This window comes from Malaya genurostris, chromosome 2 (genome assembly GCF_030247185.1).
Source record: "Malaya genurostris strain Urasoe2022 chromosome 2, Malgen_1.1, whole genome shotgun sequence".
Taxonomy (NCBI): Eukaryota; Metazoa; Arthropoda; class Insecta; order Diptera; family Culicidae; genus Malaya; species Malaya genurostris.
This window is the reverse complement of record NC_080571.1, coordinates 148,953,175-148,970,262: the sequence shown is the minus strand read 5'-3', so window position 1 is coordinate 148,970,262 and position 17,088 is coordinate 148,953,175. Positions and strand designations below refer to the sequence as shown.

Below are 17,088 nucleotides of genomic sequence, written 5' to 3'. Positions count from 1 at the left end.
TAGTACACATTCCTTTTGTGAAATTTGGCCTTTCTGTTTCAACAGACTTTGCAGCCGATTCTTAGTGTACATAGAATCATTGCATGGCTAGTACAATGGGATCCTACTGACACAAAGAATTCTTCTAGGTCGGGGCTCGAACATACGACAACTGGCTTGTAAGACCAGCATCCTTTGCATTGAACCGCCAATCCGGGGTCTTATATATATAAGGGTGCCAAAATTTTGGGATCACCTCTATTTTTGTTAATCTCTAGTGCTCAAAAGTTTAAGCACCTCGAAAAAAGCCTTCATGCTAAATTTGAGCTAAAGCGGACAAGCGTAAGGGGTGCTGCCGGTGGTAAAGGTTTGACAATTTTCGATCTTGAAAAAGCACCATAGGGGGGAGTACATGAAATTTCAAAAATCGAAAATTTTTTTTGATGCCAACACTCTTAAAACTGTATAAAACATCGAAATTTAGTTCAATCTCAAAAAAAATTTTTTTTTTAAATATCATCTTTCTGGGACTTGATTTTGATATCCCAAAAAGTCGATTTTTTCTAAAAAAATTTTTTTTGAGATGACACTAAATCTCGACGTTTCATGCAATTCTAAGCCTTTTGGCATCAAAAATTTTTTTTCGATTTCGAAAATTTCATGTACTCCCTCCTATGGTGATTTTTCAAGATATATGAAAATTCCACTAAGTGGACTGAGAAGGCTTTTTTTAGATTAGCATCACTGTTATCATACAAATAGGCAACGCAAATGTCAAGCACTAGTTTGGAAAAATGATGCTGACTGTGTGACATAAAAATTGAAGCATACTTTTGTGAACTACTCGAATCAATCTGAATCAATTGGTGTCAAAATTAGTATCCGAGATTATTTAATAAAAGTATGAAATATATTTTCACGAGACTGTTATGAAAGAAGAGATAGGCATTATCACACCACTAGGTGGATTAAGAAGGGTTTTTTTAGGTTAGTATGACTGTCAGTGACATCTCTGCCAATGTTTTGGATTAGTACAAGTTGTTCAAAGAGGGTTGAGAAAGCGACGAACCACATCCAGGACGGCCATCAATATCAATTTAAGATGAACACGTCAATTTATCGCGAATATCTCTTGATGTACTTAACCCAACAACACCATATTTTCTACAAACAATCGGAAATATTAAATTTTCAACAGTGTGAGATAACCATAACAAATAAAAACCAACGAGGACAATGAGGAACATTCATCACGCTTGTTTGCTTTTTCGCACCCGGACGACGGTTTTTAGATAGTCAAGCGCATATCAGTTCTCATGGTCTACTGGACGAATATAAAAGGTAAACTTTGATGAAAAATCGTTCATTTCTTCTAGTGCTTCAGATGGAACTGGATGTCGAGATGAAGTTCTCCCACCAACATCAGTAAGAACAAACCAAGTATAAAGCGTGAAAGCCAGTTCGTGCTCGCATCTCATCCGACACAGTCGAAAATTTCTTACGGTCGAGACGACAGAAACAAAGACAATACATTGCAGTGAACAATAGAGTGTAGGAAATGGGCAAATATGATATCACAAAAAATGAAACTTGGCCTGCAAGACCAAATTTAATTTGTATTGATTTCAAGCGCTGCAAAGTTAGATTAGCAGAAACCGAAATTGAAATCTTGCTTAAGGAACGAATGCATCTAAACGTTAATGATGAGATTCAATTAAACAAGGCATATAACTGTGTGTACATTATGTTCAAACGCGAAAGAGATGCAATTGCATTTGCTTTGGTTAATAACGGGGTGCACAGTGTTGATCAAGACAATGTGAAATATAAAATCCCTGTGTACATGGTTGACAATGCCATAGAAGTACGCGTACATGACCTTCCCCCGCAGACCAGCGATCAGTTCATTCGGGAAAGTATGTCGCACTGTGGTGAAGTTCTTTCAATCGAGAGGGAAGTATGGCGGAATTTTTCCCCCGAGTATCCGGGATGGCGTGCGAGTGGTACGTATGCAACTACGTAAAGCCATTCCATCTTACATCATTTGTAATCAAGACGGGATACATCCTTGTAAAACGTTGATTACGTATGAAAATCAACTGGTTACATGTCAGTTTTGTGGACAACCTGCACACTAATGCAAATCTTGCACTGAAACTGCGAAAAGGACATCTTCAAACAAACACAAGAACAACCGCTCAACAACGGAAACTAGTGAATGCAGTGCTCCTGTTTCAAAAACACCTTCACCATCAAACCAACTATCAACTGCAATCAATGTACAAAGCGCATCTACAGCAACTAGCAATGAACCCAAGACTGCGATCAACAATGAAAACAAGGAAACGAAAACCACTCACAACTACAACGATATAGCAATGGATGATATGAGCCACGGACAAAGTGGCCTACAATATTCGCTAGAAGGAAATGGAAGCTCCTCTCCCCCTAGAAGAAGGGTGACAACGAGATCCAACAATGAAAAGGCGGGTGGGTAATGTCAGAGACACAACTGGTTGTCGTGAATACGAAAACAACTGACATGTTCCTTAACACGTCCGAATATCAATTAGTTGATCAATTGTATGAATTTTGCAAGCATTCCCCTTTTCCACATTTTTCGCAAAAACAAAGAAGGCTTCACTTGATCTAGATTACTGTGAATTTCACACAGCCAAAAGTGCAAAAATCAAATCAAATAGAACTGATTTGCACTAAACTGAGGATATTTCCTTTCGATTTGCGAACAACAAATCCTAATAGTTCTTTAAAAAACTTTTAGAGCCATTGGAACGGCTGATTTTGTGTAATGCTCTCCACCGTTGCTTTTTCGCCAATGCAAATGACTGGCAGCTGTGACGTAATCGCTCTTGTCGGAAGAATTTTAATTTCGATATTTCATTTTGGTTTTGCATTTCATTCAATGAAACTATCCGGATGCTGAACGGGATTCATTCCTGCCTTTCAGAAGGACCAAATTGTGGAACTCACTACGATATTAAACACTGTTCGGAACATTTTCTCGAACGATTTGTTGTACAGCAGCAGATATTATGTTCTCTTCCTCAGAACGCGTTCTGATTGGCTGGTCAAATGAGACAGGTTTTTCAATAGTGTACTATTGAAATACTTCAATGCTTTTTCTTTACACGCTTAAGTTGAAAAATTTCGATTCTATTGGTAGTTAGATTATATAAACCCTTTCACAAATCACTGAGCTATGAGCTTTAAAAATACGAGAAAGGCAAATGCGCCTTATGAATTATCCTCTTTGATACTCGTTTATACCAAACATTTCAGAAAAGTTTAAGTCGTATTCACGACAAAAAATAATATTGTGTAACAAAAACATGGGTCAAACGGCTACGTAAAGCTTATATATACGCAAATTGGCCTGATTAAAAATTGTTATAAGAAAAAGCGTGAAACGTTCACGTCGTGCTTTCATTTATACTTCAATCGTCGGGAGCAGCAGTATCCAGTAATGAGAGCTGACCTTTTGCTGAGCCTAAAACACACAGATCACAGAGCCAGTTTCCCTTCAAAGAATTCGATTGCATCATCATGCTGCTGGTCGTTTGCATTGGAGCAAAATGCAACGAAAAATGGACAACAATGGGGAACATTATGCAAAATCAGCCCTTCTAATGGCTCCAAATGTTATCTAAAGAACTAAAAGGGGTTGCTTCTTCGCAAATCGGTAATGAAAACCATCAATGTAGTGCAAATCTGGGATAAGGTGATTAGCTTTGTGCAATTTCTCAGTGAAAAATTCGCAGCGGTGTTTAATATCGTTTATATACACTGTTTGTTAATATCTTAGAGGATTACATAATCTGGCCCTTCTGAATGCCAGACATTAATCCGATACTGCCCTTTGATAGTTTCTTTCACTGTAATATTTAAATCCAAAATGAAACAATCGACATCAAAATTCTGTATGTTGTTATTTAGAACCATAATTGTATACCCAAAGAATTATGTGAAATTTTTCTTATCTATGCTGTATAGGGCCCATTTTTCAACCAGTTGTAGTTTGTAGTAGAATTTTCTGCTGATTTGCTATATAAAAAGCATAGATCCGACTCAGAATAGATTCGAACTCAATTCATCACTCTCCATCACGAGCGCCTTCATGAAAGGTTTTTTTTAGAACCATCATTATTTTATCATAAAGAACTATGCTGGTTATTTCAAAATATTTAATTGTCAGAATGTTCATTGTAACTAATCTGTGCTTTAGTTTACCCGTAAAAAAATAAACCATTGATTTTACAGCATAAACAATTGATTCACAATTAGATTTATGGGTTACAATACATTTTATTGTATCTTAACAAGATTTCCAACCATTCAATATATTGTTTCTACGATTCACAATTGAATTTATTGTACACGTGGTATTTCAAACAATATGAAAACTGTACATTTGATTGTTTTCCAAGAAAACATGTATGAGAATTTTTTTTGATTTGAATTGTTACGATACTTAGCAACCTAAACATTCTATTGTAAAAAGCATGTTCACAATTAATTCAATAGTGTAGAACAATATATTAAAATAGTTTTCAATGGTCAAAGCAAAGTTGTGGAAGATTTTGTAACAACAAATCGTATTGTTTTTCTACAATATTTTTTATTCGGGTAGTTGTATCGTTTAAAATTCCAGAAGTGAAAAGGGGAAAGCTTGCACAATTCACACAATCGATCATCTAATTGATAGTCGGAAATATAAAGAAAGAGTGTCAGTTTTATTCGTATTCACGACATCCAGTTATGTCTCTGACATTACACACCCACACTTTTGTCGTGAATACGACTTACTTTACTATGGGGTGCCTTTTCAAAATTAGCCATATGGAAGAAAGGACAGAACTTAATCGTGAATATTTCTACTTGTATTAACGATAGCAACATAATTGCTTTCACGATTTCATCAAAAATATGATCAGGAATTTAGGATAATATTTTGAACAGTGTGAGATAACCACAAACAACTCAAAAATTAGGTTTTCTCAAACCTTGAAAACAACGCGGAAAACTCTTTACTTTTGTTTGGCTTTTTCGCGCAAGGGCGACGATTTTGAGGTAGTCAGGCACATATCTTCAACTGACTGCGTATAAAAGGGGAACCGTGGTCAAAAATCGATAATTTCTTCTTGTGCATTGGACGGAAGCAGACGTCGTGGGACTAACAGCTTCGGAGAGTGCGCCTTCTGCGTGGTTAAAACCTCAACCGCTCAGGTCGCAACTCTCATTTGGCCTTCAATCGTCAGATGGAGCAGTCGTCAATGAAAGCAGACCTTTTGCGTGGTATAAAGCCTCAAACGCTTAGGTCGTGCTCTCATTTGGACTTCAATCGCCAGGTGGAGCAGTCGTCAATGAAAGCAGACCTTTTGCGTGGTATAAAGCCTCAAACGCTTAGGTCGTGCTTTCATTTGGACTTCAGCCGTCAGGTGGAGCAGTCGTCAATGAAAGCAGACTTTTTGCGTGGAATAATGCCTCAATCGCTTAGGTCGTGCTTTCATTTGGACTTCAGCCGTCAGGTGGAGCAGTCGTCAATGGAAGCAGACTATTTGCGTGGTATAGAACCTCAAACGCTTAGGTCGTGCTTTCATTTGGACTTCAATCGTCAGGTGGAGCAGTCGTCAATGAAAGCAGACCTTTTGCGTGGTATGGAACCTCAAACGCTTAGGTCGTGCTTTCATTTGGACTTCAATCGTCAGGTGGAGCAGTCGTCAATGAAAGTAGACCTTTTGCGTGGTATAAAACCTCAAACGCTTAGGTCGTGTTTTCATTTGGACTTCAATCGTCAGGTGGAGCAGTCGTCAATGAAAGCAGACCTTTTGCGTTGTACAAAACCTCAAACGCTCAGGTCGCAGAGCCAGTTTTCCTTCGAAGAAGATCGATTACATCATCCTGTTGGTGGTCGTTTGCATACAACGGAAAATGGACAATAATGTGTAACATTATGCAAAATCAGCTATTCTAATGGCTCTAAATGTTACCTAAAGAACTATAAAGCTTGCTTCTTTGTAAATCAAAAATTAAAAATAACAGTGCAGTGCTAATCTAAGATAATATGATCAGTTTTTTTTGCCATTATCATAGTTCTGAATTCGCAACAATGTTCAAAATCGTTTATATCCAATCAGTGTTTAATATCTTAGAAAATTATACAATTTGGCCCTTCACGCACGCCTTCATAATAGGTTTTGTCGTGAATACGACTTACTTTACTATGGGGTGCCTTTTCAAAATTTACCCTCTGAGAGAGTGATAAGTTTTTGATCGTGAATATCTCATGTTGTATCTAACGAATCAACATAATTTTTGCTACATGCCATCGAAAATATGATCACAATTTTATGATAAAATTTTCAGTTGTGTGGCATAATTTCAAATAGTTCAAAATTCAACTTTTCTGAAATGTTTGGTATAAACGAGTATCAAAGAGGATAATTCATATGGCGCGTTTGCCTTTCTTGTATTTTGAAAGCTCATAGCTCAGTGATCTGTGGAAGGATTTATATAATCTAACTACCAATATAATTGAAATTTTTCAACTTAAGCGTGTATAGAAAAAGCATTGAAGTATTTCAATAGTACACTATTGACAAACCTGTCTCATTTGACCCATGTCAACACCAGCCAATCAGAACGCGTTTTAAGGAAGAGAACAAAATATCTGCTGCTGTACAACAAATCGTTCGAGAAAAATGTTCCGAAAAGTGGTGAATATCGTAGTGAGTTCCTCAATTTGGTCCTTCTGAATGCTAGAAACGAATCCCTACGGCATATTGATAGTTTCAATAAATTATGCAAATCCGAAATGAAATAATCGACATTAAAATTCTGTATGCGGCTATTTTTATAGCCGTTAGGACCACCCATTAGTGAAAAAGCTACAAACGAAATCAGGTAAAAACAAGCCCCCCAACAAAAATTGAATCAGTTTGGATTCTATCGCCACCTCGAGCAGATGTGTTTTGTGTCGTTTGCACAGCTAGTTTCGCTTTCGACAAGAGTGATTACGTCACAGCTGCCAGTCATTAGCATTGATGAAAAAACAACGGTGGAGAGCATTACACAATATCAGCCGTTCTAATGGCTCTAAAAGTTTTATAAAGAACTATTAGGATTTGTTGTTCGCAAATCGAAGGTAATTATTCTCAGTTTAGTGCAAATCAAAAACAGTTTGGTTAGATTTGTGCACTTTTCGTTGTGTGAAATTCACAGTAATCGAGATCAAGTGAAGCCTTGCTTGTTTTTGCGAAAAATGTGAGATAGGGGAATGCTTGCATAATTCATACAATTGATATTCGGAAGTGTTAAGAAACATGTTAGTTGTTTTCGTATTCACGACATCCAGTTATGTCGCTGACATTACCCACCCGCCTTTTTTCCAAAATCACCAATATTTTATCAATGACTATACTGGTTATTTTGTAATATTTGTGTTGCAGAATGTTTGATGTAACTAATCTGTACTGTAGTTTGTTTCAAATTCTAGTAGTGTAAAAGGGCAAAACTTGCACAATTAACACAATCGATCAACTAATTGATATTCGGAAGTATAAAGAAAGAGTGAAAGTTTTATTCGTATTCACGATATCCAGTTATGTCTCTGACATTACACACCTGTACTTTTTGTCCACAGCAGTACTTGTTGACATGACAACTACCTTGAATTCGACAATTGTATTTTCGTTGTTTTACCTTTTTTTATATATATAAAAAATAGGTATAGAATTCGCTCAAACTTTCGAAAATTTTTCCGAGGCCCGGAGGGCCGAATGACATATACCAATCGATTCAGCTCGACGAACTGAGCAAATGTCTGTGTGTGTGTATGTGTGTGTCTGTATGTGTGTTGTCAACTAAGAGGTCGAGATCTCAGAGATGGCTGGGCCGATTTTGATCAAACTAGTTGCAAATGAAAGGTCTCCCCGTCACCCAAAACGCTATTGAATGGTTTTGAAATCGGATGTTTACTTTTTGAGTTATACGAAGTTTTATGTCAAAATTTTCAGTTTTTTGACAGTATCTGTCACAATTGACCTTGAAAACAGAATATATTTTCAGACTTAGATTTCGCACGGTAATACCTATCCAACAAGCCATAGATTGTTAAAATCCGTCCATTTTTAACGGAGATATCGAAATTTTTGTGTAAACGACTTTTCCCCCTATTCCAGCAGTAGGAGTTTTGAGCGCTGTATGACAAAGCAATGCTTGGGAGCAACGGAAAACACGATTTTTTATTCTGTTACATACAATTGTTTCTAAGTACCAAAAAGACTGCGTACAGCATCCTTTTCCATGACATTTAGCCTCGGACCGATTTTATCACGGCTCGTTTTTGGCAACATAATCGTTCGAATATGACATATATAAACCAGATGATGGCAGATTTTTTTTAATTATATTGTTTTAAACTACTTACAGCAATAAATGCTGGAAGAACATAACATCCATATACCATTCGAATCAGTTCGTCGAGATCAGCAAATGCGTGTGTGACAAATAATTTCACTCAATTTTCTCGGAAAATTTCTTTTCTACAAATTCAGATTCATACGAAAAGTCGTATGCTCCCAAACAAAGTTCCTGAATTATGTTTGGTTCCGACCTCTGGTTCCGGAACTACAGGATGATATATGAAACGAAATCAAAATTGTGTAACTCATTCTACTCGTAGATGGCTGAACCGATCTACGATTCAAATGAATTCTAAGAATCATCTAAGATTCAAATGAAAAGTTTCAAGATTTTATAAAACATTTTGCTCTTCAGCCAGATCCAACATCCGGTTTCGGGGATACAGGGTGATTGGTATAAAAATGTCTATTCCACATAAATTAATCAGGTTTATCGGGTTAGCAGATTTGGATAGCCGATAAAAAAATTAACTTTTTGTCGATTCAGAAGGCACCTAAAAATTTAATTCGTGCTATGATTTCTCAAAGATGTCTTCACTGATTTTCAAATATTTTGAAACAAATGTATACTATACAGCTATTCAGGAGAATTTATCTGACTTCGGCCATACCGATTTTAGAATTCCGGTTCCAGTATAAAATCGTTTCTCAAAGCTCAATCGTTTTCTCAAAAAACCCTAATCAAATATCAGAAACAAAAATTCAAATTAAAATAAACTTATATACAAAATTAATTAATTTTATCCAATTATGACTTCCGGTTCTCGAATTACATGATGATGAATTTTTAAAATTCATACCGATATAGAAGATGGGATTGAGCTTCAAAGTTGGACTCAAAACTGTTGTAATTTATTCGTCATATGACCATACGAATCGGTTTGGGATATGCTGGTTCCTGAATACCGGCTCTGGAAGTACCTTAAATTACCGTAAACTCTAAAGTGGAACTTACATATCATGGCATCTTTAATCGATTATCACACTTCTAGATTTAAATTCGATCCGATTTGCAGTTTCGACATTACAGAGTAATGAGTGATTAAAATCTCAAATTGTCGCTTAAAACGACGGTCATTAAAATAATGTCATGAAAACTTAAACACCGAAGAAAATTCATGCAAAAAACACGTGCAGATTGGTAAAAAAAGGTATCATCTCACTGCTAGGTGGATTAAACACGTTTTTGCCTTTCTCTATAGAAAGGTATTAGAATTGCTGGAAAAACCGACTTTCGAACGGAGCCTCGGAGACCCATAGTGTTATATTGCCTTTCTCTATAGAAAGGTATTAGAATTGCTGGAAAAACCGACTTTCGAACGGAGCCTCGGAGACCCATAGTGTTATATACCATTCGACTCAGTTCGTCGAGATCGGAAAATGTCTGTGTGTGTGTATGTGTGTGCACTTTTCGAAGATATTTGAACGCGCTCAATTTTCTCAGAGATGGCTGAACCGATTTGAACAAACTTGGGCTCGTTTGAAAGCTACTGTCGGGCCATTGATCAAGTTCGAAGATCAAATGGCTGTGACTTTTGGTTCCGGAGATATGATTGTATAAGTGACGTAACCGACAAAAAGCGTTGTATTTGAACGCGCTCAATTTTCTCAGGGATGGCTGAACCGATTTTAACAAACTGTGGCTGTGACTTTTGGTTCCGAAGATATGATTGTATAAGTGACGTAACCGACAAAAAGCGTTGTATTTGAACGCGCTCAATTTTCTCAGAGATGGCTGATCCGATTTTTACAAACTTGGGCTCGTTTGAAAGCTACTGTCAGGCCGTTGATCAAATTCGAAGATCAAATGGTTGTGACTTTTGGTTCCAGATATATGATTGTATAAGTGACGTAACCGACAAAACACGTTGATTTTTATCGCTTTTATATATAAGGGTGCCAACATTTTGGGATCAACTCTATTTACGTAAAGTTCTAGTGCCCAAAAGTTTAGGCACCTCGAAAAAAGCCTTCATGCAAAATTTGACCTAAATCGGACATGCTTAAGGGGTGCTGCCCGGTGGTAAAGGTTTGACAATTTTCGATCTTGAAAAAGCACCATAGGGGGGAGTACATAAAATTTCCAAAATCGAAAATTTTTTTTGATGCCAAAACTCTTAAAACTGCATGATACATCGAAATTTAGTGTCATCTCAAAAAAAATTTTTTTTGAAAAAATCAACTTTCTGGGACTTCTGGAATTTTCATATTTTTTCTAAGTCCCAAAAAGTTGATTTTTTCAAAAAATTTTTTTTTCGAGATGACACTAAATCTCGACGTTTCATGCAATTCTAAGCCTTTTGGCATCAAAATTTTTATTTCGATTTCGAAAATTTCATGTACTCCCCCCTATGGTGATTTTTCAAGATATATGAAAATTTCACTAAGTGGACTAAGAAGGCTTTTTTAGATTAGCATCACTGTTCTCATACAAATAGGCAACGCAAATGTCAAGCACTAGTTTGGAAAAATGATGCTGACTGTGTGACATAAACACTGAAGCATGCTTTTGTGAACTACTCGAATCCATCTGAATCAATTGGTGTCAAAATTAGTATCCAAAATTATTTAATAAAAGTATGAAACATATTTTCATGAGACTGTTATGAAAGAAGAGGAAGGCATTATCACACCACTAGGTGGATTAAGAAGGGTTTTTTTTAGATTAGCATCACTGTTCTCATACAAATAGGCAACGCAAATGTCAAGCACTAGTTTGGAAAAATGATGCTGACTGTGTGACATAAACACTGAAGCATGCTTTTGTGAACTACTCGAATCAATCTGAATCAATTAGCGTCTAAAATTATTTAATAAATGTATGAATATGTTTATTAAATAAACATATAAATGTATGAATATGTTTCATGAGACTGTTATGAAAGAAGAGAAAGGCATTATCACACCACTAGGTGGATTAAGAAGGTTTTTTATTACTGCATTTGTAATGTGACGTATGGGTATTCAATTTCTCTCTAGCTTATTCACTGATTGTCAAACATACATTTGTAATAATATAACACGAGTTATATACGTTATAAAGGAAAAAAACTTGAAGATATGTAGCACAACACTGAACAAGAACAGTTGCCGAAATAGTAATATAAACTAAATTAATAAGTTGCACGATCAGTATGAAAACACGGGACAGAACATATTGCACTCGATCCACAAACCATGAAAACCGTTAATAATATATACAATCAGCGTATTTTATAACCAAATTCCCATTTTATTATGTATTCACATTATTGCAGAAAGGTATAGATCTTTTCACACATCATGTCAAAAAATGTTGGAGATAGAAATAATAGTTCAAAATATAAAAATCTTAGCTCCATAACCAAAAATTTCGCTTTCTTGAATTTTTTATATGTTATGTAAAACTGTTTAAATTTTCAAAAATAAAAAAAGATCATGTGGCGCCTTCTTTATAAAAATCATGAACACCATAAAAAATTGAAACAATTTGCGTTGTTAAACCCAAGAATCTATTTCTGTTTTCGGAAAGCATAGACATTTTGAAACAGCATATCCAAAAACAGAAAAATCGACACTGTAGATAAAAAATTTCTGGGTTCTTAGAAAAAGTTAGTTTTCCATCAGAACTGGAATTTTTTTTCGAATCACCCTAATATAGCTACGGTCATCCTAACAATGAAATGAAAAGAAACGGATCAAATATTTTTGATAGAGAAAAATTGTATCAAATATTACGACTTTTTGAGGGGTTGTATATTGTTTGCTCATGGAATTGCTGCATATGTAAACAAATCATTATTAGAAATTACATACCACAGAGTCGACTTTAGTGGGTATTCATGTAAATATTTATTCACGTTGTCTTCTACGGAACTCCATCTGAAGGGGTTACATGTGCTTGAAGTGCAATGGAAAATTGTCAGTTCCTTGGGCCTGTAAAAATCAATTTATTTGCATGAGTATACTTCTGTTTATTGAAAAATATGTCTATGAGTCAAGGAAGAAACCTGTTTTAATCCACCTAGTGGTGCAGGCCCGTGCGCAGGAATCGTTCAAGGGGGGGAATTCAAAAGATTATTCAAAAGGTGGGGGCGGTTCAAGGGAAGGAGGATTGTTATTTAAGGGAGGGGAAGCTTTTAAACGGTAGAGAAGGCGCAAAAATTTGAAAGAAAGTCAAGTTATTTGCACTTTTATATAATAAGTACTCTATTGTTCATTGAACTTTATATTGAAAAATCTTCCATGGGGAAGGAATCAATCCCCCAAACCTCCCCCCCCCCTGCGCACGGATCTGTAGTGGTGTAATGATGTTTTCTCCATGCAACTCATGACTCCATATATATGACCAAGAAAGGTTAATTTGGGCATAAACTAGCATATTCTTTTCGAAGAAAATTTTCGGTTTGTTTTACATTGTCGTCTTCAATATCAGTTTGAAATTTTAAACACACTTTGTCTTGTTGTTCTGAAACCGGAAGCCATGTCCGAGCAAAATTCAATAGCAGTCTATCAGACCGTAGAACCATTCATCTCTAAATTCTAAGTCTAAATTGGTGAAACTTTACTCAGATGTCTCGGAGAAATTGAAGAGTTGAGTTTTGACCATTATTTGTACTACCAGAACAGGGAACTGACCGATATAGCTACTACGAATTATACTGCCAGTATTTTGCTCGATATTCCAAACTCATGTAAAGAAATACGCTTTCATGATCGTAAATAGACCGATGATTGATAAATAATAGACTCCAAATACTCCCGTAAAGATATAATTATGTAAATCAAATTCCATAGCTAGATCTAGCAAGGTTTTTAAAAACAAAATAATAAATAACCAAACACTCTTAAGTTGTATTTTTTTCCATAAATACGTTTATTTCATAGGCAATATACATAAGTTTTTCTTCGTCGTGGCATTCACAATACATAGTACTTTAAACCTAATACATTTCGAATATCATATTAGTATGTTGGTATTCATTAGTTAATCTAAACACTGTTTTTATCAAACGAGTTGCTATTATAAATTACATTAAATGAAATACATTCAATTTGCACATGATCTTATAACTATTTCAGGATTGTTTGTATCAGTTCATCACTTTTATTTAAAATAAGATAGCTGGCTATTGGTTGAGCTCATGGAAGAGAAAACAGTTTAACATAAAATAAAATTTAAATTGGAACTCCAATTTCCTTAATGAAATAATAAAGAAGTTTCATGTAAGGAATGTCACGACAAGCAAGAATGTCGCGAACTGGGACATTGGATAGTCTACCTTGGGTACGCAAGGAATTCATTAGTTGAGATCTGACATTACGATATGCCACGCATGTCCGAACGACATGATCAATATCGCGGTAACCTTCGCCACAAGCACAATGATTAGTCTCGGAAAGTTCAATTCGAAGGAGATGTGCATCTAACGTGTAGTGATTGGACATGAGTCTGAACATCACACGAATGAAATCCCTACTCACATTCAGTCCCCTGAACCATGCCTTTATCGATATTTTAGGAATAATTGAGTGCATCCAACGACCCAGATCATCTTTATCCCAAGAAGCTTGCTAGCTGGCATCTCTTAAGTTATAGTTAACAGCGTTAATATGCGCTTGTTTAGTGAAATAACGATGACAACCTCATGGTGATTGATCCCAAAATCTGAGACTGAATATTGTGGACCACGGTGTAAATATTTCATAGGTAGATTGTAAAACGAAAAGTGACAAAAAGACCTCACCGCTCCTCCTAATAGGACCCCCTTCCCTGTCAGCATACGACCAAGGTCCCACCGGTGTTGGTTACTCGATCTTTCCTATGGTTACTCGTACCCCAACCGGCACCGCGGGGAGGTAGGGGTAGAAGTAACTAAACGAGAGGCTAAGAGCCACTTTGGAATTTGAATTACGCCAAGTGGAAACGAAAATGACTATTATTATTATAATTTTTATTATTAATATTATCTTTATCATTATCGATACCGTTATCGTAATCATTATCGTTATCGTAATCGTAATCGTAATCGTAATCGTAATCGTAATCGTAATCGTAATCGTAATCGCAATCGTAATCGTAATCGTAATCGTAATCGTAATCGTAATCGTAATCGTAATCGTAATCGTAATCGTAATCGTAATCGTAATCGTAATCGTAATCGTAATCGTAATCGTAATCGTAATCGTAATCGTAATCGTAATCGTAATCGTAATCGTAATCGTAATCGTAATCGTAATCGTAATCGTAATCGTAATCGTAATCGTAATCGTAATCGTAATCGTAATCGTAATCGTAATCGTAATCGTAATCGTAATCGTAATCGTAATCGTAATCGTAATCGTAATCGTAATCGTAATCGTAATCGTAATCGTAATCGTAATCGTAATCGTAATCGTAATCGTAATCGTAATCGTAATCGTAATCGTAATCGTAATCGTAATCGTAATCGTAATCGTAATCGTAATCGTAATCGTAATCGTAATCGTAATCGTAATCGTAATCGTAATCGTAATCGTAATCGTAATCGTAATCGTAATCGTAATCGTAATCGTAATCGTAATCGTAATCGTAATCGTAATCGTAATCGTAATCGTAATCGTAATCGTAATCGTAATCGTAATCGTAATCGTAATCGTAATCGTAATCGTAATCGTAATCGTAATCGTAATCGTAATCGTAATCGTAATCGTAATCGTAATCGTAATCGTAATCGTAATCGTAATCGTAATCGTAATCGTAATCGTAATCGTAATCGTAATCGTAATCGTAATCGTAATCGTAATCGTAATCGTAATCGTAATCGTAATCGTAATCGTAATCGTAATCGTAATCGTAATCGTAATCGTAATCGTAATCGTAATCGTAATCGTAATCGTAATCGTAATCGTAATCGTAATCGTAATCGTAATCGTAATCGTAATCGTAATCGTAATCGTAATCGTAATCGTAATCGTAATCGTAATCGTAATCGTAATCGTAATCGTAATCGTAATCGTAATCGTAATCGTAATCGTAATCGTAATCGTAATCGTAATCGTAATCGTAATCGTAATCGTAATCGTAATCGTAATCGTAATCGTAATCGTAATCGTAATCGTAATCGTAATCGTAATCGTAATCGTAATCGTAATCGTAATCGTAATCGTAATCGTAATCGTAATCGTAATCGTAATCGTAATCGTAATCGTAATCGTAATCGTAATCGTTATCGTTATCGTTATCGTTATCGTTATCGTTATCGTTATCGTTATCGTTATCGTTATCGTTATCGTTATCGTTATCGTTATCGTTATCGTTATCGTTATCGTTATCGTTATCGTTATCGTTATCGTTATCGTTATCGTTATCGTTATCGTTATCGTTATCGTTATCGTTATCGTTATCGTTATCGTTATCGTTATCGTTATCGTTATCGTTATCGTTATCGTTATCGTTATCGTTATCGTTATCGTTATCGTTATCGTTATCGTTATCGTTATCGTTATCGTTATCGTTATCGTTATCGTTATCGTTATCGTTATCGTTATCGTTATCGTTATCGTTATCGTTATCGTTATCGTTATCGTTATCGTTATCGTTATCGTTATCGTTATCGTTATCGTTATCGTTATCGTTATCGTTATCGTTATCGTTATCGTTATCGTTATCGTTATCGTTATCGTTATCGTTATCGTTATCGTTATCGTTATCGTTATCGTTATCGTTATCGTTATCGTTATCGTTATCGTTATCGTTATCGTTATCGTTATCGTTATCGTTATCGTTATCGTTATCGTTATCGTTATCGTTATCGTTATCGTTATCGTTATCGTTATCGTTATCGTTATCGTTATCGTTATCGTTATCGTTATCGTTATCGTTATCGTTATCGTTATCGTTATCGTTATCGTTATCGTTATGGTTATCGTTATCGTTATCGTTATCATTATCATTATCATTATCATTATCATTATCATTGTCGTTATCGTTATCGTTATCATTATCATTATCTTTATCATTGTCGTTATCGTTATCGTTATCATTATCATTATCATTATCATTATCATTATCATTATCATTATCATTATCATTATCATTATCATTATCATTATCATTATCATTATCATTATCATTATCATTATCATTATCATTATCATTATCATTATCATTATCATTATCATTATCATTATCATTATCATTATCATTATCATTATCATTATCATTATCATTATCATTATCATTATCATTATCATTATCATTATCATTATCATTATCATTATCATTATCATTATCATTATCATTATCATTATCATTATCATTATCATTATCATTATCATTATCATTTTCATTATCATTATCATTATCATTATCATTATCATTATCATTATCATTATCATTATCATTATCATTATCATTATCATTATCATTATCATTATCATTATCATTATCATTATCATTATCATTATCATTATCATTATCATTATCATTATCATTATCATTATCATTATCATTATCATTATCATTATCATTATCATTATCATTATCATTATCATTATCATTATCATTATCATTATCATTATCATTATCATTATCATTATCATTATCATTATCATTATCATTATCATTATCATTATCATTATCATTATCATTATCATTATCATTATCATTATCATTATCATTATCATTATCATTATCATTATCATTATC

General features: G+C 34.9%; 1 protein-coding gene across 1 annotated transcript in view; it reads right to left on the bottom strand.

Moving 5' to 3' along the window:
• LOC131433123 (putative fatty acyl-CoA reductase CG8306) overlaps window positions 1-17,088 on the bottom strand; it is a 374,751-nt gene that overhangs the window by 182,438 nt on the left and 175,225 nt on the right. The window contains exon 5 of the mRNA XM_058599945.1: window positions 12,216-12,335. Coding sequence (XP_058455928.1) covers window positions 12,216-12,335 — 120 coding nt within the window. The remainder of the gene's footprint in view (window positions 1-12,215; window positions 12,336-17,088) is intronic.